At 52.9% G+C, this 26,815-nt stretch overlaps 1 protein-coding gene across 4 annotated transcripts in view; it reads right to left on the reverse strand.

Annotated features, from left to right (window-relative positions):
- PLXNA1 (plexin A1) overlaps nucleotides 1-26,815 on the reverse strand; it is a 119,915-nt gene that overhangs the window by 40,767 nt on the left and 52,333 nt on the right. For all 4 annotated transcript variants that reach the window (XM_032698821.1, XM_032698818.1, XM_032698819.1 and 1 more), the window contains exons 5-10: nucleotides 26,091-26,191; nucleotides 25,508-25,631; nucleotides 23,221-23,374; nucleotides 22,428-22,527; nucleotides 13,252-13,366; nucleotides 8,494-8,694 (exon numbers count right to left, since the gene is read on the reverse strand). In XM_032698821.1, the coding sequence (XP_032554712.1) occupies nucleotides 8,494-8,694; nucleotides 13,252-13,366; nucleotides 22,428-22,527; nucleotides 23,221-23,374; nucleotides 25,508-25,631; nucleotides 26,091-26,191 (795 nt within the window). The remainder of the gene's footprint in view (nucleotides 1-8,493; nucleotides 8,695-13,251; nucleotides 13,367-22,427; nucleotides 22,528-23,220; nucleotides 23,375-25,507; nucleotides 25,632-26,090; nucleotides 26,192-26,815) is intronic.

Consider the following 26,815-nt stretch of genomic DNA (forward strand, 5'->3'; position numbering starts at 1 on the left):
TGAGCTCCCATGTAGGGAGGTGATGCCAGGGAATCCTGTCCCCAAGCTCTAGGGTACCCCAAACTCAGGCCCCAGGCCCTGCTGCTGTTCAGACATATCCACCTCCACTGTTCCTTCCAGTCTGGCCAGTGTCTCCTCCCAACCCAGATCCCTCTCCCCTGCCTCAGCACCTGAGTCCCACTCCCAGCAGCCCCATCAATATTCCCTGCAAAGCCCCTGCACACAGACAGAGAGGTTCAATCGATATGGAGGCAGGAAGGCAGTTGGAACCATCCCTGACAGCTAATGACCTCCTTCTGCAAGAGATTCCCCACTCCTCGCCTGAGAAAATGACAGGCGTGTCAGGAGAGATTAAATGAATGATTCATGGGTTGCTGGAGTTTGTTAGGGAGCAGCGGACACGCTGGCAGAGGTTCACCCAGCCACAGGCAGGACACAGCCCTGCCACCACCTCCAGCCAGTCCCAGAGTTACCTTTCGCAGCCCCGGTGCTATACAGGAGGAGGTGGCCTCAGCATCGCCTCCAGCAGTGCCCCAGCTGCTGCCCCGCAAAGACCCAGGACCACTCCACTCCACAGGAGACAGGGATGTAGCCCATGAAGGAAGTCAGCATGCCCAGGTGGCTCGGGAAAGCAAGGGACACTTGGGTCCTTCTCACCTGACCATCAAAGCTGGTCCCTTCAGTGCTGAGTCTCTCCCAGCCAGGCAGCATCACCAGTCCAGCATCAGACACGGCACCAAAATGGGGCACACGCCCAGTGTGAGACATGGCTATGGCACCATACTACCCTCAGCCCTACAGGGTGCAAATGAGAGGCCAGGCTTGGTCCTCTGTTATAGCTTTTGGCTAGTGAATCCTTTGTCCAGGAGCCACACCTCCAACTGCAAATGCAACAGCCCCACCAACATCTCCCCTCTACAGGCAGAGCCCCATCAGCCCCACCATGCAGCCTCTCAGACATGGCACCTCTTGCCATGCTTGCTCAGAGGACCTTCATCACATCCCCACCACACACCATCTACCAACAGAGCCTCTCAGCAACATTTCCATCACCAGACCTGCAAAGATGGAGCCAGAACCAGGCTAAGAGTCTAGATCTGTTCAACTTCCTCTATGCTACCCCCACCCAAGGATATCCTCAACAGGACCACGATGAGGAGCCAGCCAGACCCAGAGCAGTGAGCAGAGACCATTCCCTGGCAGCAGGAGGGAGCATGTGCTGGGGAGGGCGGTGCCGGCGCCGGAGCAGAATTTAGCTGTGACGAGCCACGTGGCAGCGTAAGTGAAATTGGCATTTTCAATTTGTACTCTGACATATCTCATTTGGGGCCCTGGCATCTCGGGAAGGCATCCAGCCTGCAGCTGTCCAAAACACTTATTTGCATCTCTCTGCCCCGGCTGCTTTTGGAAATTAGTTCTTCTGGGAGGTGGGTTGGAGGAAGAAGAATAGGGGGAGAGGGAGGGAGAACATTAACTCTTCATGCACCAGTCCCGAGAAGGCAACAGAGCAATTGCACGAGAGACTGTCTCCCTCTGGAAAAGGACAAGTGCTGAGGATGCTGAATTTGCTGTGGAACGGAGGTGGAGTGGACAGCGGGGAGCAGCGGGAGCACAGGACTGTGTGAAGGGAAGTGGCAGAGCAGGAGTTGTTGCCCCAGCTGCTGTTCATGGCACGGGATCACCGAGAGAAGATGGATATCAATGAAAAATGTGTCCTTGGCATCTGCATGTCTGTCAGCAGCCTCTCACCTGCCCTGTGGAGACAGCAGCGAGTCTGTGACTTGGATGCTGTTACTGGTCCCTGTAGGATGCCGGAGCTGGAGTCATGATTGGCTGCTCAGGGACAGGAGCTGCAGCCACAGAGGCTCTGGGCTCAGCCTTCTGGGACGCAGCGATCCATCGGATCTAATCCGTCCAGATCCATCAGATCCCTCTCTAAATCCCAAAGCTTCTCCTACTTTGAAGAATGTTTCTGAAAGGCCTCCTTGCAGCTGCCCTTGCCGTAGTGCAGGCAGGAAGGTGCCCTCTCCGCCCACAGGCACAACCACAGCCACATTGAGGGAGATGGCAGCATCCAAGCAAAGCAGCAGCCACCTTCCTGACCTGAAAGCAGGTGGGGATCAGGCAAGGGTTGCTTACCAATCTGTCCATCCTATGGGATCCAGACAAGAGCCCACAGACAGCCAGGAGGTCCCAGCATGCTGGCTCCTCCCTGCTTGGAGCTAACACAGTGCTAAACATCCATTAAATACTTAACTGTTATTAACTTCCTAGTTAATCAATCCCACTGGCTGGCAGCAGCCTGGGATAAGCAGCAGGATGAGTGTGAGTGGGGGTATGCACCTACCCAGGCAGTTCTGTTATCAGACCAGATTTTGCTCTACAAAGGTGCCCAAGACCACTTGGCTGTGCCAAAGGATGATTTGGCTTGGTAGTTGCTACAAGGACAAGTTGTGGGAAAGGGATGTTTGAGAGCAAAAAACGACAGGCACAGCCCTGAGAGCAAACCAACGGCACCCAGAAGAGCAGTGCTCTCATGCAGCACAGTCCACAGAAGGAGATGGGAGAAAAGATGTCATCAAGTGAGTCAGCAACTGAAATATGAGCTGCCTGGCTCTTTACCTAACCCAGTCAGCCTCTCCATCCCTCTCTGGGAGAGCTTACAAGGCAAATATGGAAGAGATGACAGAGGATGCTTCAGCCCCACCAACCTGGATACCAGCCTTCCTAGCAAGGTCTCCCTCTGTAGAGATGCAGTTCAGGCAAGAGAACTCATCGCTAAGCCTTTCTCAAGGCTTTTCACCCAAAACTTACCTCAGGCATCTTCCCAAGTAGCAACCAACAACCTCATACGCTTCTCACATCTCCCATTCTCACATCTGCCCCATCCCCACGCAGGGGATGCCACCAGCCTTGCACATTGCAAGGGCTGTGGGTGTCACCTGCCCTGAAGGTCCCACTTTCAGTTCTAGCAAGCCCACTGCTTTCCCACCCACCAGCTAGCAGTAACAGGCACTGACAGTTGCCCAGCTTCCCTTGGGATGAGGGATTCAGCACTTGGAGAAGGTGCCTCCAGGGAGCCACACAGGGGACAGAGCTGCTGATCTGGGGGCAGATCACACTGAGATTCACTTCAGGATGCTCCTGCAAGTGCTGTACCAACTAGCCAAAGCACTAGCCCTTCCCAGGCCAGGGGAAGCAGGGTGACCCCCCCAGCCCTCAGATCCCTTGCCACAGGGCATCCATCCCACTCCAGCCACAATTTGCACAGCCCAGCCCAGGGGAAGGCAGCGGAGGGGCTGCTCCTCTGCAAGCAAACCCACACGTCCAAATTTCCCGTGCAACAACCCTCACTCCCACATGCACCATCCCCCTGGGCTGCATTTCTGGAGGAGAGCTTGGGCTGCAGCTGTGTCCTATTTTTCTGTAGTTGATGACCTCAACTCCTTCCCCGCACTATGGGGACGGCAGTAATGTACATCGCGTCTCGCCAGGGCTCAACTGCAATTCATCATTATTTTATCTGCTGGAATTTAATTGGATCCTATCAAACTCTCCTGATACTCCCTTTTCACTTTAAACACTGCTGCAGGAAAGATAAATGTAGGCACCGCCAGGACGGAGAGCACAGCTTTGTCGGCGAACGGAGCTGGGGCTGTGAGCTCCAATCCTGTTTCCCTCTCCATGGCTGGTTAATTAGAGATACATATACCGGAGGTGTGCAGTGCTCAGAACAGGGCATGTGTGTATGATTTATGTTCCTCTATAAATACACCCTTGGCCGAGTATACCGTCATCCACACAACAGTGCAACTTGACAGTAACACTCAGCTTCTGATTCTGGATCTCCTTTTGCTCTTTTCACATGGATCTCCTCCTTTCCTCCCCCATCACACACAAGCTTCTTCACCTGGATTCTTCCTTCCTGAAATCCGGCAGGGTGTGAGAACCTGAGATCCTGGGAATATGTCAGAGCAACACTCAGGCTCCACAGCAACAAAAAAATACTCAGAAAACAGAAATTTACCAGGTCTTACCTCCCTCCCCAGCATCCATACCTGGGGCTGGGCTTCAGCACCCACGCTGGTTCCCACTTGTGTGCCCACCTCATCAGCTCAGCTTGCTCTGCACCCACATCACTTCGTCACTGGAACAAACAACTCCAGGGGAACATCCTGACCCGAGTCTGGCTGGTGAGCAGCAACCTCCACAGCCACAGCAGAAATAGGTGGGCAGGGTGGGCTCTCCATGCCAGGGGCATGGGCAAGAAAGGAGCCAAAAGGGAGCCAGGGAGGTGACACAGCTGCTTCTTGCCACGTGGGGCTTTGGTTAAAAGGAAAGGGAAAATACTGAGGCATGAGATTTAATTTAAAGTGCTGAGACAACAAGCTCACGGAAAGGAGATCAGGGGTTGTTCCTATTTATATATTTAAAGGAAAAGAGCAACTGTGGGGGTATTTCAGCCTTATGAAGAACGTTCTGGAGAGAAAAAGCCAAACCCTTGGCAGCAAGAAACACCTGTAGCCATTTTGCCAAGGCCAGGACTAAATCAGATCAAGTCCAATGTTACAAGCAGTAGTGCAGATTCAGGTCTATGGCTCTTTTCTACAGCAAAATTGTTTCATTTCTGCAGCAATCAGGAGGATCAGCCCTGCTGAGGGATGGCAGATGAGAAAGAACAGTCAAAGGCAGGGATGTTTGGGAAATGAAATTCAGTGGCATTACCTGCACACGTTAAGACAGGTGACCATTTTTCCATCCTCTGCTGCAAAAAACAAGCCTGGAGAAGTCTGCTTCCAGAAGATTAAAAGTAACCAATTAGCAAAAAAATAGTTTATTGGCAAAAAACTTCATTTTCTTAGACAAGCTTGTCTTTCCTCTTTGCATCTTGACAATACATGTGGCAAACCTTTAGGGCTGCTTTCCTTCTGAAGAGCAGAAAAAGGCCAAAGTGAGGAGGCAGAAAAAGGTTCTTTTGGCTTGATTTTTGCCCTGCGATGCTGGGGAACACCAGAACTGGTCTCCCCTGAGTTTGCCAAAGATCTATTGGGTGTTTCAAACAATGTTTATAGTTGACACTCAACCTCTAATGAATGGACTGCTGCATATTTAACAGAGACATCCTTTCTTCAAACTGCAAATAAGTCATTGGAATTTGACAAGCACTAAAACTAAACAACAAAGAGTTTTAAGGGGCTTGACTTATTATCCCTTCCATTCACCAGTGACTCAGGAAAGCATCCCTAATTTCAGAGAGTAATTAACCTCTTGTTTAAATCTCACTAAACTCCTGGAAACAACGTGTGCTTAAATGCCTTTCAGAGGAGAGGACATCCATTCTTCACTTGCTGGCTGGGAAGATGTCTTCCTTTTCCTATTTCTCCACTTGCCAGTGTCCTCCACACCGGGCACAACCCAAAATCCTAACCCAAAGGATGAACTGCAATGGAAGAAGCCAGCAGGTCATGGGTGGGTGACGGCACGGGAGCCTGAAGCGCTTTCAACCAGCCAGATGGGCTGTAAAAGGCGCGAAGGAGACAAACACCACGGAAGTGTGAATCTGAGTCCCCCACACCATAACGCAGCCTGGCTCAATGCCCTCAAATGTTAAAGCAGGCAAGCAGACCCTGAAAGCAAGGTGGCTTCTTTCACGCCAAAACTCTCCTCTTCCGTCTGTGAAGACACCCTGCGCCTGAACACCACGTCTCCTGCCCAAGACTGCAGCCCCACAGAGCTGCTGCCACTCCGACACACCTCACAACACCTCACACACGCTCTTCTGGCAATTTGTGCTGTTTTTAGGGCACCCCTGACAATTTTCAGGTCAAACATCCACCACTGTCAGCCCAGGATAAGGTGCTGGTTACCTCAGCTCTGCGTGAGGACCACAGGGTGGGCAGGCACACCTCAAGCTGTCCTATCCCTTTGGAGAAGAGTTACAGAGGCCGTACAGCTCATGACACCAGCCCTGGCAGCCATGGCGCCCCTTGGGAAACCCACTGCAGGCAGTGGGTTTTGCTTCTATCTCTCCCTCGTATCTGGTAAATTGAGATTTACTGGGGAGAAATGAGCCCAAATCACTCAGAGCCCCTTGCCAAGCTCCACGTCTGTTATGTAAAGGCTCCTCTCTGGTGCAGGCACCTCTGCCCACAGGAGCCATTGGGCTGCTGCTGCCAGCGCTGTACAGCCATAGCACTTCCCTATAGGGAGCATCCTGCAGCATACACGTCCCAAGCTGCCTTGGAATTAACTGAGCCAAACCACACACTCCATAATTGGGCAGAAGGGACCTGCCAGCTCCAGACAGAGGAGATCTGGCAGAAGGTTGAGCTGGCCAAGGGGCTCTGGCCAGGCAGGGGCTCACGAGCTGTCCCTGCAAAGGTGGGGACCAGCAAATCACTGCAAGAAATGGAGATCTGTGAGTCAACATCCACTTCCCCCATGTGCACAAGGCAGCTGAGCTTTTGGATCCTTGGTGCTGATGCAGCTCTGTGCCCAGCTGCCCTGCAGGCTGGGCTCTCTCCTGGAAACAGAGACACCATGCTTCTTCCCCACTCTGCAACAGGGCATTGGTTCCTCCAGCCTGTTTCCAGACACAGGTGCTCCAGCAGCAGGGCCAGGCATGGACACATCACAGAACAGCCTTCGGATACCGAAGAAAGTTCACAAAGCAGCCTTCTGCTGGGACAAGAGTGGTTCACCTGACCCCCAAGAAGCCTCCCACATGCCTGCAATGGAGACAGAGCAGCCAAGCTTGACTACCAGCAGCAACAAGACCCTGGTGAAGGGACCTCCACCACTGTGGTGTCTCTTTGCACACACATCCATCATATTCCCTTTGAAGTACTAAGAACAAGCTGTGCAGGTGACAAGCAAAGACTGGGGCTGGGAGCAGATCTGCATGACAAAGCCCCAGTGAGGGTCACAACACCACAGAGCAACAGCCCCAACAGGTCCTTCTGGCTTCTTTTCTTCCCTGAATGCAGCACCGAGAAGACAAACCTTTGCTTAAGCCACCTGGTTAATGGCTTCTCACAGCAGAGCCCTGCAGATTCCACTCTGATCTGCTGCTCCCTGGAGCCTGAGCCTTGTCCTGCTGCCTGCACTCACCTCCAGGCCAAGCACAGAGCCACCAACGTTTCCAGCCAGCAGCTCAGGACAGGGAGCATTTCTGCTCTTCACAAACTGCCTGCCACCAAGAAAGAGCCCCGGCAGCATGGCATCCCCCTGGCACTGCCAGCATGGCATCCCCCTGGCACTGCCAGCACGGCATCCCGCTGGCACTGCCAGCACGGCATCCCGCTGGCACTGCCAGCACGGCATCCCCCTGGCACTGCCAGCACAGCATCCCCCTGGCACTGCCAGCACGGCATCCCTCAGCACTGCCAGCACAGCATCCCTCAGCACTGCTGGCCAGGGCAGGAGGCAATGACTCAGATGCTTCTCCTGCCCAAAGGCTCCACAGCCCTGGGATCACCAGCGGAGGGAAGGAGCCAGTGCTCATCTTCAGTGGCCTCTAAATGTCACTCGTGCCACCAAAGGGAGCAGGGATCGGCGCTGGTGTTAGGCTGCAAATGAGCTTTCACAGTATGGGAGATGAAAAACAAATTTTAAAAGGATTAAATGGGAGAGAGAAGGGAGGGGGCAGCTCCATGTGGATGAGGGCAGGTCTGTGCAGAGCCCAGCAGGCAGCCAAGGAGCTGAGCAATGCTGGCTCCCAGTGGGGGCTATTAACACCCAGGGTGGTTTGCTTGTGGGCCTGGTGCACAGCGAGAGGCATACACACAGCTCACCCAGGGCTGCAAAACACCCTCCCACTTAGAGATAAAGCACCCAGAGAGGGCAGAGCAGGCAGAGATGCCTGCAGGAGAGAGCTGAAGTGACAGGGCTGCAGGGAGCAAGGACACAGAGACAGGGAGTGATGCAGAGAGCATGGGCAGGCAGGCAGGCAGGCAGGGGAATGAGGCAGCTGCTGGTCAGAATCAGGGATGGAGTCAAGGATAGACAGGAGCTGCAGGGGAGGAGGGGAAGCACTTGCAGGGCTGGCCAGCACAGCTGCATGTAGGGGGCTCCTTGTGTGCAGCAGGACATAGAGGAGTTAGCTCAATCCCGCCTGTAAAGTGGGATGGCTTGGTGTCAGGGGGAAGCGAGAGCAGGCAGAGAGAAGGAGGAGGCAAGGCTCTGGCACATCTGGGCCAGCTGGCTCCAGTCCAGACAACTTTCTTCAGCTTTGCAAAGCCAATTTCCTTGGAAGTGCTCCTAAAACCTGGTGGCCCCAGCATTGATCCTATCCAGAAAAACCCCAAGCAACCTCCCCATGCACCTGGGTGAAGTGGCAGGGAGCCCACCTCAACGCCACAAGCACCAGAACCCCCCGTTACCTGCCCATGGGAGAGCAAACCTGGCCATGCAACGAGCTGGGATGGTCCTGGGGCAGGTGGGAAGGAGCAGCCCCACAGACAAGGCCCACCCCACGGCAAACCACGCACTCACCGAGGTGTTCTGGCACTGGATGCTGGTGCTGTTGAAGCGCAGGGCAGTGACACGGGTGGTGCTGCCGGGGATGTGGAAGATACACTCGTAGTTGCGCTGGCCAGACTGCGGCTGGGGCAGGTTTTTGGCTGTCAGGGTGATGGGTTTCACCACACCCACAGGGATGTAGATCTGGGTGGAAGGTAGGATCTGTGGGCAGTCCTGCAAAGGAAACAAGAGGCAGTCGATGAGATGGGAACACTGTGCAGCCTTCCCCCAGCAACCCGTGACCCTCTCCTTGGCTGGCAGGCTGGGCACATGCTCGAGTAAACACTCATGTGCCAGCGCCCAAACCAGCACCTCATGGCTGCTCTGCCCACGGCCCTTAAGACAGAAGAGCACAGAGGAATTTGGTGGCAGGGCAGTAGTGTTTCCCACAGTATCAGTTGATTTAGGCGGGAGGTAGGGAGAGGACTCATCTATGGAACCTGTAACCTGGCACCACAACAGCAACACCTGTCTGGGCTGACTGGTAATGAGATGGACTTTATTGTGTCATTGCAGTCAGTACGTCTCAGACTTAATGCCCACCGGGCTATGCACTGTCAAGCTATAGTCTTGGTGTTCCTCCTTCTCTTACAGCCTCCATCCCCCTTCCTTCACAAGTGGACAGAAAAGCTTGAAGCAGACAGGACCAGCTCGAAGCAATGCCACCCCAACCAGTCCATCTGCAGGCTGCCCAGCAAACAATGCCTCCGGCCAGGGAATGCTGATGAGTCCAAGTTGGAGAGAGCAAGGCACCACCCTGCCGGCCCCCTGCACTCCCTGGGGAAGGAGACATTGGGAGGGCAAAGCACTCTACTTGTAATAGCCACAGGCTCCCACCTGCTCCAGGGGAGCTGGTGACTCCAGTGTGCAAAGCACAGGGGAGCAGGAGAGAGCAAAAATAAATGAGCTCAGGCAGCAAAACAGCTCTGCGGCCCCCGTGGGTGACACTTCGGCAACAACAGCCTGATGCAATCCCACGCTGGCTTTGCCGAGCTGGGCAGAGGTCTCACACCTACAGCAGCTACTCCTGGGAGTGTTGGCTTGAAATAACATCAAGAAGGAATAACATGTGCTGAAACAAGCTGCTTTGAAAACAGACACAGGGTGGACACAGCCACCCCGCTGCTCTCACAAGGCTGCCGATGGCCAAAGCGCAGCTGCAAAGGCAGCTCTCACCCCAAGGCCACCAGCAGCCACGTGTGACCAAGGCTGCCCAGCTGCCTCCTGCCACCCTGCAGCAAGCCAGGCCAGACCTTGCACAGCACCAGGCTTTATCTCAGCCAGTACGATTAATTAACTTTCAAATGATGCAGAGAAACAAGAAAGAAATTGTTTCATTTAGCAAATATTAACAGAAAAACCCAACCAGTTTTACTCTCTGGGTTTCCTGTTCTTCACAGGTCTGTATTTCCCAAAAGCGCAATTTTTAAAGGGAAGAAATTATTTACCCCCAAAACATACTAAACAAAATGAAAGTAGAGAGGAACAGTGATGTCAGCTCCAACCCAGAGATAGCAACGGGTCTGGGACAGTCTGGAGACCCTCAGTGCTGCTCTGCCACCTCTCTGATCCATGTCATGGCTGCCCCTCTGCAAAGGAGGGCTTCAGTTGCCCCCCCTTTCAAAATCAGCTCAAGACTCATAGCAGGAAGACACCTCATGCCCGTTGCCATTTCCATGGAGTGGCCTCACTGCTGCAAGACGGTTGTTCCCCACCAGCTCCCAGCTCAGAAGTGCTGTTGGAGGGAGCAGCCCCCACCTGTTTGATCCCCCTCCACGCTGCAGTGGGACCCCTCGAGTGGCACATGCCTTCCCTGCAGTGCATGCACACATTCAGCAAGGATTAGCTCCTGGCTCATTCTCCAACACCCCTACCTCCTAATTTTTCAGTAATTATTGCCGCCAACCCAGCTGGGGTGGTGAGTAAGTGGTGGGTAAGTCCATGCCCCCCCCGGGGGGGCTCACCACGTGTGTTTGTAGGGCTGGTGCCCAAGAAGCACAGCAGGCACGTGTGTCCCTCTCCCCATGCAGGCAGGTGGGCTCGTTCTGCTGACTCGTGGTTAGAGCTGAATCCCCCCGTGATGTCACATGCTCCACATCTGCCAGCAGAAGTGTCTCATCCAGCAAAAATGTCATCCCGCGCCCAAACAGGAAGCACCTGGTGCTGGTGGGCGCCCACGGTGCCCAGAGGGGTGGGGGCACAGGGACAACTCATTTCCCCTACAAGTCCAACCGCTGACACAACTTGTTCCAGCATTGCCCAGTACTTCCATCCCTTGGGAACACTCTGCACAGCCCACAGAGCTCTGCATCCTGCTAAAAACAACCCCTCCTAGCCCAGTCCCAGGAGCAGGGAGCTATGAAGGGATGGGATGAGCTTCTAGAAAAGCAAGACCCCAACACACAAAAACTCCCAAACATTGCACAACTTGGATTTTCTCCATTAAAACCATTTTTCTAGCTGAATAAGAACATGACATGGGTGTCCAGGTTCATCTGGAAAGGTAAGAGCTTTAGAGTCACACTGCAAATGCTGTGGTTTGGGTTTCTCTGGCAGGTCTCAGCTCCAGCTGCAAGGCTGTACTATCAGCAAAGATGAGATGAGGGCAGTCTGGGACCAGGCCTGACCCTGGCTTTGAGGTTCCCTCACAAAGTCCTCAGCCATTCCCACTGGTGGGGAATGAAGAATAAACACAAGCTCAACCTGCTTAAGTTGAACTGACACACTTGGTTCCTGCAGTCCAGGAGCCTTTCACCCCGCACAGCAGCTCTGCATCAGCAGGGGCTGTCACAGGAGAGCTGCTTTTTGGAATGGGATGCTCCAGTGTCTATCACTGACCATCCTACAGTCACCACCATGCACCCCCAGTTGGAAAAAGGGAACAGCAGCCTGTGCTGCTTCATCACCCCTTCCCCAGCACTGCAAGCCCCACAGCAAAGCCACAGAGGAGGGCAATCTCCAGAGCCCAGGCTTTAAAGCCACCACAGCCAGAGGGCAGGGACATCCTTCCTGCTATCATCATTCCCAGGCACATTTACATGAGTGGTGGCTCCTACCCACAACCCACTCCAGCTGTGCCACCCCCATAAATCGCCACAAACATCCCTGGCATGTCCAGGACAGAGTGCCATGGGTCACTCTGTGTTTTCCTACAAAACAGCCGCTTTCCTACCCAGGAAACCGTGGTGAACCACCCGTGGGAAGTAGCAGAGATGGAGATGAGCTGTTGTTACACTCTACTCCTCCATCTCCTGACCAGCGCCCACCACACTCCAGCCAACACAGACAGACCAAATCCTGCTTAAAATAACCCTTCTGCAGAGAGGATGGGGCTGGATGTCTACCATTAAGCTGTCCAGTGGTGCCATGGGCTGGCACTGAGCCCCCCACCACCACCACACCACCCTGCTGGGACCGGGATGGCCAGGGATGGGGACGAAATGTCTCACCTCAGCCCGGTCACAGAGCCCACAGCAGCGGCTGGTCTGAGGGTATCTCACCATCCCTGCTGGGAACTGCTGAGGCCACACCAATGTGCAAACAGGCTGAGCCAGGCGCTCCAAACCTCAAGCCAGGCACTGCTCCAGGTCCCAGTGCGGCCAAAAGGTCTGCTGGAGGACACCCTGCCTGTGCTCAGGAGTGACACAAGTTCCTGAGCAGCTGGTCCGTGGGAGAGCTGTGAATGTCCCAAAGACAACAGCACTGTGGGTACAGCCAGAGGCTTTTGGGTTTGCCTGGCAGAGAAGGCAGCAGAGACCAGCAGCCACCTCAGTGAGGTGAATGGGCAGACAAGAGTCGCTGTGCTCCAGTGGTCTGGACACCACATGTTGCGTTTGCAGAAGCAATGCCAGGGCTGCCTGGAAGTGTGACCTCAGAGCAGGCTTCTGGATGCCTGGGATAGGCAGATCCTCACTAGATTTCTTCAGGGCATAAACTAGGAGAAAGTAGCTTTTTCCAATCTTCTCATGCTAGTGAATCCCCCCTCAGGCAGCTGGACCCTTCCCACTGAGCCTATGCACAGGCAATGGAAAACCCAGGTAAGTTCAACCAGAGCCCCCTTCCAGAATAAGGACAGAGGAGAAACTCTCCTTCCCATAACTCTCCCTTCAGGACCCAAATTAGCATTTACTGTAGAGCCAGCAGTGGCTTGCTAGACCTCCAAACCCAATCCAAGCAGCCAGCAATGCTACCACAGGCTGGGGACACCAGGACATCCTGCAAGCACACTGCCAGTGACAGGTTTCCCCAGTGGGTGGTATGGATGCTGCGCAGGATGAACCCCCACAAAAGAACATGGTCTTTAGCAAAGCAGTTGAGACGCAGAAGGCGTGAGATGCAGCAATACAGTTTGTTTTACAGACTTCAACCTTCCCTCTCCAAAAACAAGTCGTTCTGCAATGACAGTTCAAGCTTGCTCCCTTCACAAACATCAAAGGAAAACGCTTTGGCGTCTCTGCCTTTGTTTTTTCTTTCATTCACCCTAAAGTGCTCCCGGCTGCACCCAACTTCCCAAGCTGCCTCTCCTCAGCCACACAGCCTCTCTTTACCAGCACATAGTCCCAGCAGCATTTCCCATTTCCCCCTCACTGCTTCTCAGGCAATTCCCAGCATCCCAGGCGAGGCAGTAGGAATGGTTTCCAAAGTGGTCCGTCCTCTTCTAAGCCCTGTGGCCCCCCAGGGGGCCACAACAAGACCGGGACAGAAGAGGGGAGCAGTCTGATGTTGCCTTACCTCGGAGAACTTGACACGTCCCTCCAGGAAAGAGCAGTCGGCAGCGTTGTGAGTGCAGATGTGGCGGTACTTGCACCAGTGGCAGGGGAAGGAGCCATTCACACATGACAGGCAGCTGCAGAGAGAGAGAAGTCAGCGTCAGGGCAGCATCGAGGTAGAGTCCACAGGGGTACTTCTTGGGATGCTTCAGCAGGACCCTGTATCTCTGGGTGGAAAGGACCCTCGATCCATGGGGCAAGGGTCACGCACCAGCAGGCTGGGAAGGGAGGTGCCACACACTGTGAATCCCCAGGCTTTGCCCATGGTAAGGTGGGGGAAATGGCCTTTCTGACACCACAGGGTTTGTGTCCCAGCCGGAGAGGCCACACTCCCTCCTCCGCTTGGCAGACTGACCCTGCCCACCCCACTCTTGCAGGGGCCAAGCTCCAGACTTTGGGAGCTTTATTTGGGTTCACTGAAAGGCGATTTTAGCAATAGGCAGCAGAACAAGGGCTCTGCACTGCAGGGGAACAGGGGAGAAAGGGCCAGATTAATGCACGCTCATTGAGAGGAGAATTATAACTAGCGAAAGGTTGGGTCAGATTAACATTTCGGGACTGTAGGGCCTTTCAGCTGCTCACAATAGGTTGTGTGTGACCCCCTCCCTCAGCCCCCTCATCCCCAGCCCTCCACAGCCGCGCGCGTGTGTGTCTGTGAGCTCCCACCTCCTCCCTCCAGCCCCAGACGCTTCCGTCTCTCTCCCCAGCCTCCTCTCCAGGCTCTTTGTGCAGGCTTTTGCTCCTTTCTCCCTGTTTCTTCTGGGGAATGCTCTCAGGGACCCAGGGATGTCAGGATGCCCATGCTCTGCTCTACATTCCTCTTACCAAAGAAACCAGCCCAAGGACCCGATGCCTCTCCCCAGCGCAGGAGGGGACACAAAGAGTCCCTTCCTTGTGGAACCATTCACAGGAGCAGCAACCCAACATCCCCTCGCTATCCTCCCCAAATGCACACCCTCCCAGCACACAAGGCATCCCTGTTGGCAGGCACAGGGGATCCTGTGGACCCCCACAGCTGGATGGTGGCTTTTGGGGTTCTCACCCCTGTAAGGAGGAAAGGGGTTGAGCCCTCCCCACCACACTGTCCTAGGGGGAGGGATTGCAGCGAGGTCCCACATTTAGTGCACAAGGCTTCACAGGGCAGGTCTGCATCAGGCATGTCCGTGCAGCCCAAGCTGCTCTCCCAAGGAGGAGACGGGAGAGCTGCTGAGGCATAAGCTAAAAGGCAGTAAAAATAATCAGCCTGGCTTTAAAAAAGAAAAAAAAGAAAAGGGAAAAAAAGCAGCAGTACTAGTTTTCTCCTTAGAAGGCTGATACCTGCGCTCACTGATCCAAGCATCAAAAGGATCAGGCCCAAAGCAATTATATTTAAACAAAGACAGGCTCTTTTTCTGAACACAGCTCTGGCAGGAGGCAGGCAGCCCTGCCCAGCCCAATCCTGCTCCTAAATCACAGCCACCTCTCTGCCTCTACCCCTGGGAAATGACAGGAAAACACAACATCACCCTGTGAGGCGGCAGAAAGACAATCTTCTTGGAGAAGAGATCTTTGGTGGCAGAGCCTGGCACACTGAATCCCTCACCCTCCAGCAGACTTGTCACTTTGGAGGTGTGGGGACAGCACATGAGGGAGCCACAGGGTGAGGGCAGCCCAAAGTGCAAACACACACCCAAGGCTTCACAGGCCCACAGCTTCCAGCTCGCCCTGGGGTTTCACACACCATTACATATACAGCAAGAGCTTCCCAAATCCATGTGCACACACTAAGGAAATATTTAATTAAGCTGCTTGCAAAGGGGGTTGGAAGTCATTTCCATGTTTCGCTCACATTTTCACTTCCAAATGAACAGCCCTTTTAGCTTTACCCACAAATATGCTAATTGAGATGCTCCTTATGCAAATATATGCAATTTTATTTCAGCTGCAGAGATTCAACTTAAAAGCAGAGCCACAGCCCCCTATCTCTGGTTGCTTTGATGGAGGGAGGTGCAGAGAGTGGGGGTGTGGGGAACACAAACAAAGCCGAAGGACAGCTCCTGTCCTCCTGCTAAGGGCTCAAGCACGACCAGTGGACAGGCAAACCCAGGATGTGGAGGAGCAGGACAGGGAACACACAGGTTAATCCTCATGGGAGTAGTGCAGCCACAAAGAGGTCATGTATGAGAGAAGCATGGTACAAGCAGTCACAAGCCACATGCTGGGGCGTAACTACCAAGCCTCCCACTAATTGCCTCCCCCTCCCCCCCACAGCAAAAGGAGAGATTTTCCAGTCACCAGCTCTTCTGGGGTCTACAAAAAACATCGTAGTCCCCTTTCCACCACCTCATAAGCCGTCTCAAAGCTGGGTGAAGCTCCCGATGCAGCCCTGCCCCGGGGAGTCCAGCTCCAACAGCTGCAGTTCCACTTTGCAGTTCTTCAGGGCCAAAGCCAAATCTTGGCCAGTTCAGGACTCTTCTCACCTGAGGGTCTCCTTTGCCATTTAACTACTACAGGTCCCAGCTGGCCTTCTGGTCTCTGCTTGCCAAGGGATCTCGGGTTATCCTCCACAAACAGCCTGAGGTGCATGGTTCCCCCTTCCTACGTCAGCCCACCCAGTTGCTTCTAACTTAACTGAGCCACTCCTAAAGCCCCATCCCCCTAGATGGTTTTCACACACTCCCTTCTGCCGAGGTTCTCCATTAGCCATAAGGACATCAAATGCCACCGTGAGAGCACTCACACACACATCTTGATCTGCAGCATCCCTGCTGCGTTTAGAGCCTGTCTGGGTCAGCTCCCACCCCCAGCCAAAGACTGGACAAAGTGGTGAGTAAGTCAGCACACAGGTGCCAGTAACACGGTGGAACCCTCTTTCCAGCTTGCCTCATTCCTGCACAGCTATTTGACCACCCCAGCTCCCTGAAAACGCAGGGCAGCAGCTGAGGCAGGGACCCCCAGCTGCTGGTGAGGCTGGCAGTGTGGCTGGGGCTGTATCCCCAGTGTGTCCATATCCCTGGTGTGTCCGTGTACCACTGCTGTCTGTTCCCGGCACAGGAGCAGGTTGCTCGGCAGCACGATGCCATCTGTGCCGTCTCTCTCCTTCCCACGGTCAGGCACTCTTCCCTCATCACTTCTTGCCTAAGAGGTTTTCATCACTCCTGATAATTAGAGGGAGGCTCTCCTTCATGTGTTGAAGTGCTCCCCTTCTTGAAGCGTGCCAGGAGAGCAAGAAGCCCAGCCAGGAAGAAAACTGATGGTGGGGGTTCAGCACAGGCATGGACCCACAGCTTGCTCCCCATCTGCCTCCTCCCCAGCCCAGCCAGGTGCCAGGTGGAGATGAAGCCCAGGCAAGGCAGGGAGAAGGGGGTCAGACCCACTGGCAGTGCCCCCCTTGCCTCCTGATGTCCTCGTGCAAGAGGAGTGGCACCAGACTCAGAGCAGCATTTCAGGATCACTCTGTGCCAAGTGCCCCATCCCAAAACAAGTCCAGGCTCACTGCTGGCCTGCAACCTCCCCCTGCCAAAGCAGGCATCCCTGCAGGCATCAGGGCAGCTCTGCCCACCTCTGAGTGCATCAGGGACAAAGCCAGAGCATCACCACGCCTCCATGCTTGCCCACAGCTCACTACACAGCTGGGTCAACACCTCCCAGCACTGGTCCCTCCACTTCCCTAACTGATCCCAAACTTGGTTAGGCCTGCTAGGGAAACACCCGACACGGCTGCAGAAAAGCAGAGGTGCAGAGAGAGCAGAATGACAGCAAAGAAGCCTCTCCAGGGCCACAAGCACTGCTACAGGATGAGTCCAGACCCAGGGGTGGCCTCGAGGACTGACTACTTGCGGGCAGCTCTGCAGAAGCCACCTCTGGCCACCACAGAGAGGTCACAGCTGCCTGTCTCTGTGCCTGACCTGAAGCAAAGCTGTAGCTGATGGGAAGCACCGGGAGCCAGAAGTGCTGGGTCCAGGCTCTTCATTTAGTCTCCTTCCTGCTCTCCCAGCCCCAGGTGTGCCACATGCCCGAAGGAGCCTAGAGCTCTTCAGCACACTGAACAGTGAGGGCAGAAAACAAAAACAGCATCCACAGGAGTAAGATAGGCCTGAGCAGCAAACATGAGAGGGACAGGAGGTGCAAGCATTGCACACACACACATACACACAGAGATTGAGGCTATTTCCATGGAGTAGTACATTCCTGAAGGAAGAATGGGAAGCAAAGGGCAGGGAGGAGGGACAGGGGCAAGTTGAACAGCACCAAGAGCAGAGCAGGGGAGGTCCATTAAAAAAGGGGAAGTATAAACACCGTGTTGATGAAAACAGCATCTGTGCAGGCACAGCACAACCGCCTGTGAGCCCCCTGACTGCTGCTCAGACCTCCTCTTGGCAGGAGGATGCTTCCTTAGTGAATACTCAGCTCCAGCATAGCCTGCATCTGGAGCAGCAGCTGTCAGGGCTGAGGGGCTGAACTGCAGTGCTTTGGGCTTCATATCCATCTCTCTGCCTCAGGAAGAGGGGAAATCCTGAAGAGCTGTGGGACCAGACTGTCAGTGTCCCCCCCAGCCCCTACATGGACCTACAGGCAGCTTTCTGACGGGTGCCCAGACCCAAAACCAGGACAGGCATGGGGTGGAAGGTCAGCTCTTGCCTCCTTCCATCCCTGCCCATCTCAATAAATTTCTGTCCTTTTGACACAAGTCCAATGCTTTTCCATTGCTGCTGGGTTTTGCCAAAGTCCTTACTCACAGGGTAACAGCTGGACATGCTGACCCACCACAGGATGGTCCAGGTTATCCACCATCGTCCTGAAGGATTGAGAATCATGCTCTGGGTTTAAAAGTAATTCCCTTGAAACATCCTCAGCTGCCTCCCCTCACTGAAACACAACATCAGGTTGTACCAGCCCTCCTCATTCACAAGAAACATGACATAAACCAGGTTATCCCAAGTTGTCTCTGGGGCCATCCTACAGATTTTCCACCTGCCCCAGCCCAGGAATACACAGGGATCTGTTACCACCACGCAGCTCAGCCATGCAAACCCAGATACACTCACTCAACTGCTTGCAGCCATCTGTCCATGCCTTTGAAAGGAAAGCATCTGTAAGCATCTGGAAACGAGCAGCACTGGGCCAGCAGAGAAGCAGCCAGGCCGTGTGTGGGCAGACGGAAAGGCTGCAGTGAGGAGCCCAGTGGCACGAGGACTGGCATCATCCTACGGGTGCCAGCGGGTGCCTTGGCCACCAGAGCAGCCCAGCCCCACCTTACTGGCACAGCCCCGCTGCTCCCAGCCCTTGGGACACACATTAAAATCCCATTTACTTAATGGAGGCTTATAGGGAAAGCCTGACCTGTGGGACAGAGCCACAGTAGTGTCACTCCAGCCTGGAGGAGTTAAAGCCATTTGGCATGTCTGTCCCTGCTCCATTCTTGCAGAAATTCATCACTCCACAGATGATGGGACCTGACTGTCACAGCTCCCACTGCAGCAAGGCACAACCACAAGGCTGGTAGCACCATGACAACCTCCCGGATTGGAGACACCAACACAAGTTTCCAGGATGCTCAGATCCCCTCTCAGCATCAGACCTGCTGACTTGTGATTTTTCTCCTTTCCTGGTGCCACCACCTGGATTTTTGCTTCCACATTGCAATGGCTGGACATGCTGGCAGAGAGTCGAGTCTGGTGATGCACTGGGCATGCTGGTGCTTGAAAAAACAGCAGCACTGCAAAACCTGCCCACAAAATTGAAGGAAGCACCAAAGGCTCTCATCTTCTTCCCCATCCAACTCCACTTGCCAGCTCCCTTCCCACAGCCGCGCTCTCCAAACAGCCAAACCACAACAGGATTTATGAAACAGTTTCCAGAGAAGAAATCCAGCAAGGAAACATGGAAATAGTGAGAAGAAATGCATCTTAGTATTCCCTGGAATTGCTCACTGGCTTTCAGTGAGGATTCCCCACTCACCCAGCTCACCAGCAAGAACGGGCACTGCCAGAGGCAGGCAGGGAGCCTGGTGTTACATCTTTATCTTGAAAGGGAACTCATTTCCCCACAAATGCTTTGAAGAGGGAGTTTAACACTGACAAAGACAACCTCAACATCTGCCAGCGACTGGCTGATTCATTAAGACAATCAAAGGTGCCGAGTGGCCTTTAAATGCCTACTCCTGATCTGTGTCCCATCAGAAACCCCCCAGGGAATCCATCCTGGTCCCTGCCATGCCATTTTTCATCATGCCCTCCACTGCAGGAACCAGAGCCTGTCTCCAGGAGATGCAGGGGAGCCTACATGGGCAGCTCTGCTCCCCTGCCATGGGCTGGCAGCAACCCTCAGCCACCCACGTCCCCCTTTGCAAGGGCCCCATTTCTCTGCATTGAACTCTTAGTTTCTACTCCCCCACTCAGTTCATCTCCCACAGCTCAGCCAGAAGCATCTCCTGCCTAATGCACAAACCTTTAGGAGCAAGATGCCCAAAAGATGCCACTGCCTGGTAACACCTGCCTGAGCCCCATGGGAGCCCTGAGTCTGCTGGGGTGTGATACACAAAGTTGGGATCCCCAGAAGCTTCTGAGGTGACTCTGCTGGAAGGGAATGGAGCCTCAGAGAGGGTACAAGTCTCAGACCAAGGCTCCCAGAGACCCTGCACAAAGTACCCCATGAATCAGTGGTGCCAGTCTGTGAAGGGCACAATCCCACACAGGTGACACTATTTAGCCCTGCTATAGCAGACAGGACAGCTATGGAGCTCTAACTGGAAGGCATCCCCCAGAGCCCAGATCATCACAGCCAAACATACAGAGTGGGCACAACCCACTCTGGACCCTCCTTTACTGCAGGAGAAGGGATCAGAAGCATTTTCCCTTCTGCAACCCCTCCCTGGACCAGGTGGGTTCAAGGAGTCCTTGGAAATGCATGGGAAGAACAGTTTTTCAAGGTGATGGGAAACAAGAGAGCCAGGATGCTCACACAGCAGCAGGACCAGCCCCACAGCCTGCAAAAGGACTTCAGCAGCGCGTTTTGCTGATGCCTTTCCAGATGTCTGCTGAAAATAAGAAGGGTCAGACTCTCTCCAGCGCACACAGTGGAGCTGCGTTGGCTTCCCTAGAGCTACCCCAGCTGACATCAGCAAAGAGTTGCCTTATAATCCTCCCATCTCTCCACAACCATCTGAAAAATCTCGCCTAAACATTTCACCCTCAGCTGAGAAATGATTTGACATGCAGAACTCTGGCTTCCAACCTAAGCAAAACTGCCCAAATACAAAAAGAAAACGTAATGCACAGTGATCAGAGATCTCCACAGGAAAGACATTAGCCTCATGGAAAACCATATTGTTCCTAATACAGAATTTATCAGGCTGACGTATAGATTTTCCTCCACAAAATATGAAACCTGGATCTGAAAGGCTATTAACTCCAGAGAGATCCATTAAAGACGCCTGTCTGCAAATGGTATTTAAAAGTATTGCATCATCCCAGGAGGTATTGTCATGCTCTTTGGCTATGATTCGACTGCAGGTCACATAGTTAAAACTACCTCCAAACTAAAACTCTTGACATAAAAAAAAAATAATAATGTTCACCAGCCTAGAACATGGACTTTTCTATCAGCTCCAACTGGAGCCCATAAATATTAATGCATCCATAATTAGCCTTTTTAAATAATGCATCCAAAATTAAACATCAACGCAGTAATAAATCAGTCAGGGCTCTTTGTTGTAGGTTTGTTTGGGGGGGGGGGAATAGGGTTTTTTTTCCCCCTCTGTGTCAGGCACATAAAATAAAATGCCAATTCCCTCTCTACCTCTTCCCACCGGAGTGCTGATTGGACCAAATCTGATGCCATTTGTACTTAAAAGTCATCTTTCTTTCATTTAGAAAAATAAAAGTCATATCTAGTTTTTGATTTGCAAAATAATGACATGCAGCCAGCCCGAGCCAAAGCTGAGCTAATGTTATTGAAACCACAGGACGTGAAGGGAGACAAAGCTCATCTCGGAGTCAAGGTGAGGCAGAAAGTCAAGTTTGCAAACTCTCTCCTCCCTCGACAGCACAGGGTTCCCAGGAGCAAGGAGCAAAGAGCAAAGAGTGGGAGGGCACGAATCCCTGTCATGCAGGAGGTTTGCAGGGGTCCTCCTCTGACACATCCCTCCCAGAGCTCGCTCCGGATGCCCAGCCAGCATCTCACCTGCTTTTCCCTGATCAAGGTGGAACTCCAAACAGACTTTGGAGGAGCAAACTCCAGCAGAGTCCTGAGCCAGACTTAACACTTTGCAAAAAGACTTCCAAAAGTCATTTGCTTATCTATAATTACTGATCAGCTGGAGTGTCACCATCCATGGGAGGTTCCTGGCAGAGTAATGAAATCACTTGCATTCTTGAGCTCCAAATTCTTTGCCCAAACACACCCCAGCATCAACTCCAGTCCCACAGCTCAGCTCAAGCACAGTGTTGGCAATTCCTCACCAGGAGTTGAGGTTTGAGACTTTAGACACCCTGCTTAGACAGTACATCAATAATCCACACCTCCTCTATTTTATCAAACGCATATCTCAAGCTGTCTAAAAACCCTTACAGGAGTAGATTTCACAGCAGCCTGACAAGAAAGAAAATTCACAATTACTTCCAGTCAGGAAATTCTTGGGTAAATGCCCCAGGACATGCAGCATGTTCCATCCCATGTTGCTGTAACTTTCCAGCTCCCTCTCCAGCAAGCCTGGGAAGCAGGTACCGTGGCAGGAAAATACAGGCTTCTCTTTTTGCGTTGCCAAGTCCCTCCTATTAACTGTTTCCAGGAATAACAAGACACTTGGCATTTTCAGTCACATGGCTTGATTGCTACAGTCTGCAATGCAGTAAACTTCCTTTTTCTTCCAAATTTTTGCCAAACCCAAAGTCCTGCCAAACCCGAAGTCCTGTTTTGATGTGAGGTTCTGCCCCGATGCTACACGTTCCCACACATCCAAACCAGCTGTGGGTGCTCTGGTCACCACCCCAGCTTACACAGGCAAAAGGAGGAGGTTTCTCACTGTAAACACCACTGTACTCAACTGTCCTTTCCTATTGCAACATTAGCACCCAGAAAGCTGAGAACTCTCTCCCAGTCTCACACCATCCCAACAATCTGTTCCCAGAGCCCTCCCACAAAGTCCAGGCCACTTACGATTGATGAACGCTGCAGTTGTAGAAAACAAAATCCACGGAGGCAAATTTCTTCCCCGTCTCCTTGGATTTCAGGTAGAGCTTCACCACTCGCTTGTCCCCTTTGAGAGACCCAGGCAGAAAAAGGCATCAGAAAGGATACAGTCCACGGCCTAGCATTCAGCTCAAGGCTTGTGATGTGCTGGAGAGAGCTGGGCATCCCCACTGCATGCAGTTAACTAACAAAATGCCCCAAATGTGGCAATAAAAAGAGAGTGTCCACCCACCCCCACTCAGACACCAAACAGGCCAGGAGAGCCCAAGTACAGCTCTGAGCCCCTACAGCTAAACATAACCTGCTGGCATGGAGACTGGTGCCTTGGGTTGTACTGGTGGTACTGAAGGGGGGTCTAACAGTCCTGGGGTCAGGAGAATTTCCCAGAGTCCATGGCCACCTACAAGCACATCTGCCCAGGAATGGTCCACAGGTGGAAATGGGGCCAGGGTTTCCAGGAGTAGTCAACAAGTAGAATCATAAAATGGTTTGGATTAGAAGGGACCTTAAGAATCACCTAGTTCCATCTCCCCTGCCATAGGCTGTGCCCAAGTAGCTGTGTCCATGGCTTGGAGGAGACCAATGACCAGCCACAAGCAGCACCTACACCCTCCTACACCCTGAGAACCCAGCTCAGGTCCAGATCTCAAGACTGGGATTGCTGTCACCAGAGGACTGTGCTCTTCCACATCTGCCTGTGGGGCAACACATGGGACAAGGTTTGTCTCAGGCTTTTTCCCACCCCAGGGCACAAGCTCACCGCGGCCCCTGGTGATGGGGATGACATCCTTGGCAGAGGGAGAGCTGCAGTAGATCTTCCCATCCTCAATGCGGCTCTCGGATTCAGTGAAGTCTTCAAAGGAACAGTTGACTCCTGCCGAGAGGTCTGGGACATTCCAGGCCTGCAGGACCAGCTGAAGAGGAGTGGCAAGAGCATCAACATAGAAAATTTGCAAAAAAACTCCTCTTTGTGTAAGTCCAGCAAACAGAAAAGACATGGGGTGCAATCCCTCCTCTGCCACCACACATGGTGGGGAGACCTCCTCTGGGCTTTTGCAAGACAGCCTCATCCATGTATCTCCCTGCTCAAGAAAGGAGCATGGATTTAAATGGGTTAAGAGATGGAATGACTCACAGCCTCCATCCTCGGCCCTTGCCATACCACAAGCCATTACACCTCACCTCTCTACAGAGACCAAGAGCAGTGTCAAGGCTGAAGTGTGTTTCGCAGAAAGGTACCCACTCTGGGAGAGTCGAGCAGGGGAGGAATCCACCTCTTCCTTCACAAAGTCATCCCCGGGGTCAGCAGTTCTCACTTTACAAAACGCTTGCCTTATTTCTAATTTGAATTTTTCACAGCTTCCAGCTATTAGTTCTTGTTATGCTTTTCCTTGATAGATTAAAAAGCCCTTTAGTCCCTGATATTTGCTCCTTGTAAAGGCACTTATACTCTGTAATCAAGTCACCTCTTAATCTTCTTTTTGATAAGCTAAGCAGATTGAGCTCTGGAAGTCTCTCACTGCAAGGCATTTTCTCCAGCCTTCAACTCATTTACATGATGTTTACGGGAGGTTTTCAGTCTCTCCCTTTGAAAGCTGGACTCCAGCCCAAGCACAGCATCCCTATGTCAACCACCCCAGACCTCCATGCAGCATCCTGCCATCAGCAGGCAGATAACTACCCCAGGAGTGAAAACATTGCCCAGCTCCCAGCTCTACCCAAGGAGCACCGAGAGCCGCACAGCAAGGGCTCAGCCCCAGCACCACTTTCCAGGATATCTGGAAAGGGCTCAGCCCCGGCACCACTTTCCAGGACATCTTTAGCCATGTTTAACTTTAGACTTGGCAATATCAAACCCCAGCTTCTCTGCTAAACCAGCCACACTCAAACCCAACCGCTCTGAAGGAACTCTCACTCATTCCACCCTTCAGTGCCATCATTCCAGAAGGTCCCATCTGCAGCTATATCGTTTTTATCTCCACATTACCAAAGAACATTTACCCCTGCAGAAGTGATTTCCAAACTGTTTCCATCCAGTGACAATTCCCCTCTGATGAGGAGTTTTTGAGATCTGTCACGGAGCCAGTTCTTAATCCACTTAACACGTGCTTTATCAATATTGTATAATGCTAATTTTTAATCAGAATGTTGTGTTGTACCGAGTCAAATGCCTTGTAGGAGCCTGAAGACATGACATCCCTGCAGTCCCTCTTCTAATTCAAGTCATAAATTCATCAAAGAGCAAAATGTGGTTTGTCAGACATAAAACCACATTGACTGGCATAAATTATATTCCCATCCTTAAATCTTTTTCAGGTGTATCCTGAACCTGCTCTTTTTCTTTAGTTTTTCTAAATCTAAAGTCCAACTAAACAATCTCTGACCATTTCGCCCTTTCTGCATCTGAGAAAAAAAATAAGCACCTTTTATGTTTCTGGGGTTTTTTTCAACATTCTATTATTTATTATAAAGTCATATTATTACAAATATCCACAGGCCATAGAACTCCTTGGCCAACGTTTTTAGGATTCCTGAGCGCTGAATACCCAGACCTGGCAGTTTATTGCTAGTATATGCTGTTTCTTGTTCTCTTCATGGTGTTAATGGCCTGGAAAATACTTCAGCTAAGTCCATCATCCCTTCTGTCTGCCCAGAGAAAGAGCAGCAAGTTGTGCATCAAAGCCTCATCCCAAAATATCTACCTCAGGCGAGGGTCAGAGACAGGCTATTGAACTAGACAGATCGCTGGCCACGAATGGCATTTCTCATGGTAGTGCTTGCATTATGCAGAAATATTTATTGCTCAGTTGTGTCTTTTCTGAATAATCTTCAGTTGGTTTATTATCTCCATCAATACGGAGCCAATGGCCAGCCCTCATCAATGCCCTGCACTTCTCTATGTTTTATTTGCCTCAGACCTCTCTTCCCCTTTCTCCCTGCTTGTCACATAGTCATTAGTTATTTTTAATTGTCATCTCCCCAGCCGCTGCCTCCAGAGGGCCAGGAGGTGTCTGGGGGGGAGTCTGAGGTGAGCAGAGGTGTCTTACCGGGACCTCCGACATGGTGACCGAGATGTTCTTGGGCTGCACGGTGAGCTGGACGCACTGCCGCAGGTCGGAGGCAAAGCGCTGGGGCTCGTCCGCCCGCTCGCACCGGTCCTTGCGCGAGCATCTGCAGGGGGATGAAAGCACAACGGTGAGGAGGAGAATCCCCTAGGGGGTCCTGCATGGCTTTGGGCTGACACCACAGCACACAGACTGTTCGACACAGAGATGATGTCCAGGTAGGGATCTTGGGTGCCCGAGGCCCATACAGGAGTTCTGCTCTCCCATGGGACTTCTGGGGGTGTTTTATATTCAGTTTTTCCAACTGGCACAAGGATGACGAACCCAGGAGTCCATAGGCAGGATTAGTAGGCCCTGTCAGCAGCTTCACCATGCATGGATGCTCGTAAGCACAACCTGGGCACTGCAGGAGGGGATGACAGGCCCCTTGGACCACTCCACCCCTCCACATTTTGGGGACAAAGTTTGGGGGGGATGTCCCCAAGGAGACCATCATGGAGGATGGACACATTTTACCAACTGTAGGTTGATGGCATGGCCCCAGGGACAATCCTGTGGTACTTACATGTTGTGGAGGACACACCAGCCACAGTGGGGGTCCCGGGAGCCCAGGCACAGCTCGCAGCTCTCATACTGCTCACAGCTCTCCACCGGCACACGCGTCACCTGCAGGGAACAGCACAGAGTGAAGGGGGACGGGCTGAGTGTTTCTCTGCTGTGCCCACACCTTGCTACCACAGACAGACCCAGCACAGACTCACCCTGGTCCGTTAGCAGGAGGCAGGAGCAGGGAGCAGGCTGAGCCCCTCACCATCGCCCCCTCCTCTCCCAGGCCCAGGCAGCACTTTTGTAGGCAACACATCCACCCCAGAGATGCTTTTACCCCAACCAAGCTCCTTTCATCGTTGCATCTTTGCAGGGTTTGGGAGTGGGCTGTGCAGGCTCAGCCCCACACCGGCTCCCAGTGCCGGCCGGGCACCCCACAGCTGCTGCAGCCCTGCTCCGAAAGGGTTACCAGTTCTTTATTAATTGCTCCTCTAGATTTGATTAAAATCCCCTCATTCTCCAAGCCCTTCGAGCTCTGTTACAACTGTTCATTTAATTACTTTCCACCAGCACTCTGATAACACCAAGCATAGTAGGGAAGAGAGTGGGCTTTATTAAGGAGAGGGGAGGAGAAGAGGGGTGACAGGGAGGGGGTGCAGGGAGCTGCCTGTTCGCCTGCTGTGAGGAGCCGGCAGCACCGAGCAGCTGCCCGTGCTCACTACGCTTGTGCCTCAGTTTCCCCAC

This window comes from Chiroxiphia lanceolata, chromosome 11, assembly GCF_009829145.1.
Source record: "Chiroxiphia lanceolata isolate bChiLan1 chromosome 11, bChiLan1.pri, whole genome shotgun sequence".
Classification (NCBI taxonomy): Eukaryota; Metazoa; Chordata; class Aves; order Passeriformes; family Pipridae; genus Chiroxiphia; species Chiroxiphia lanceolata.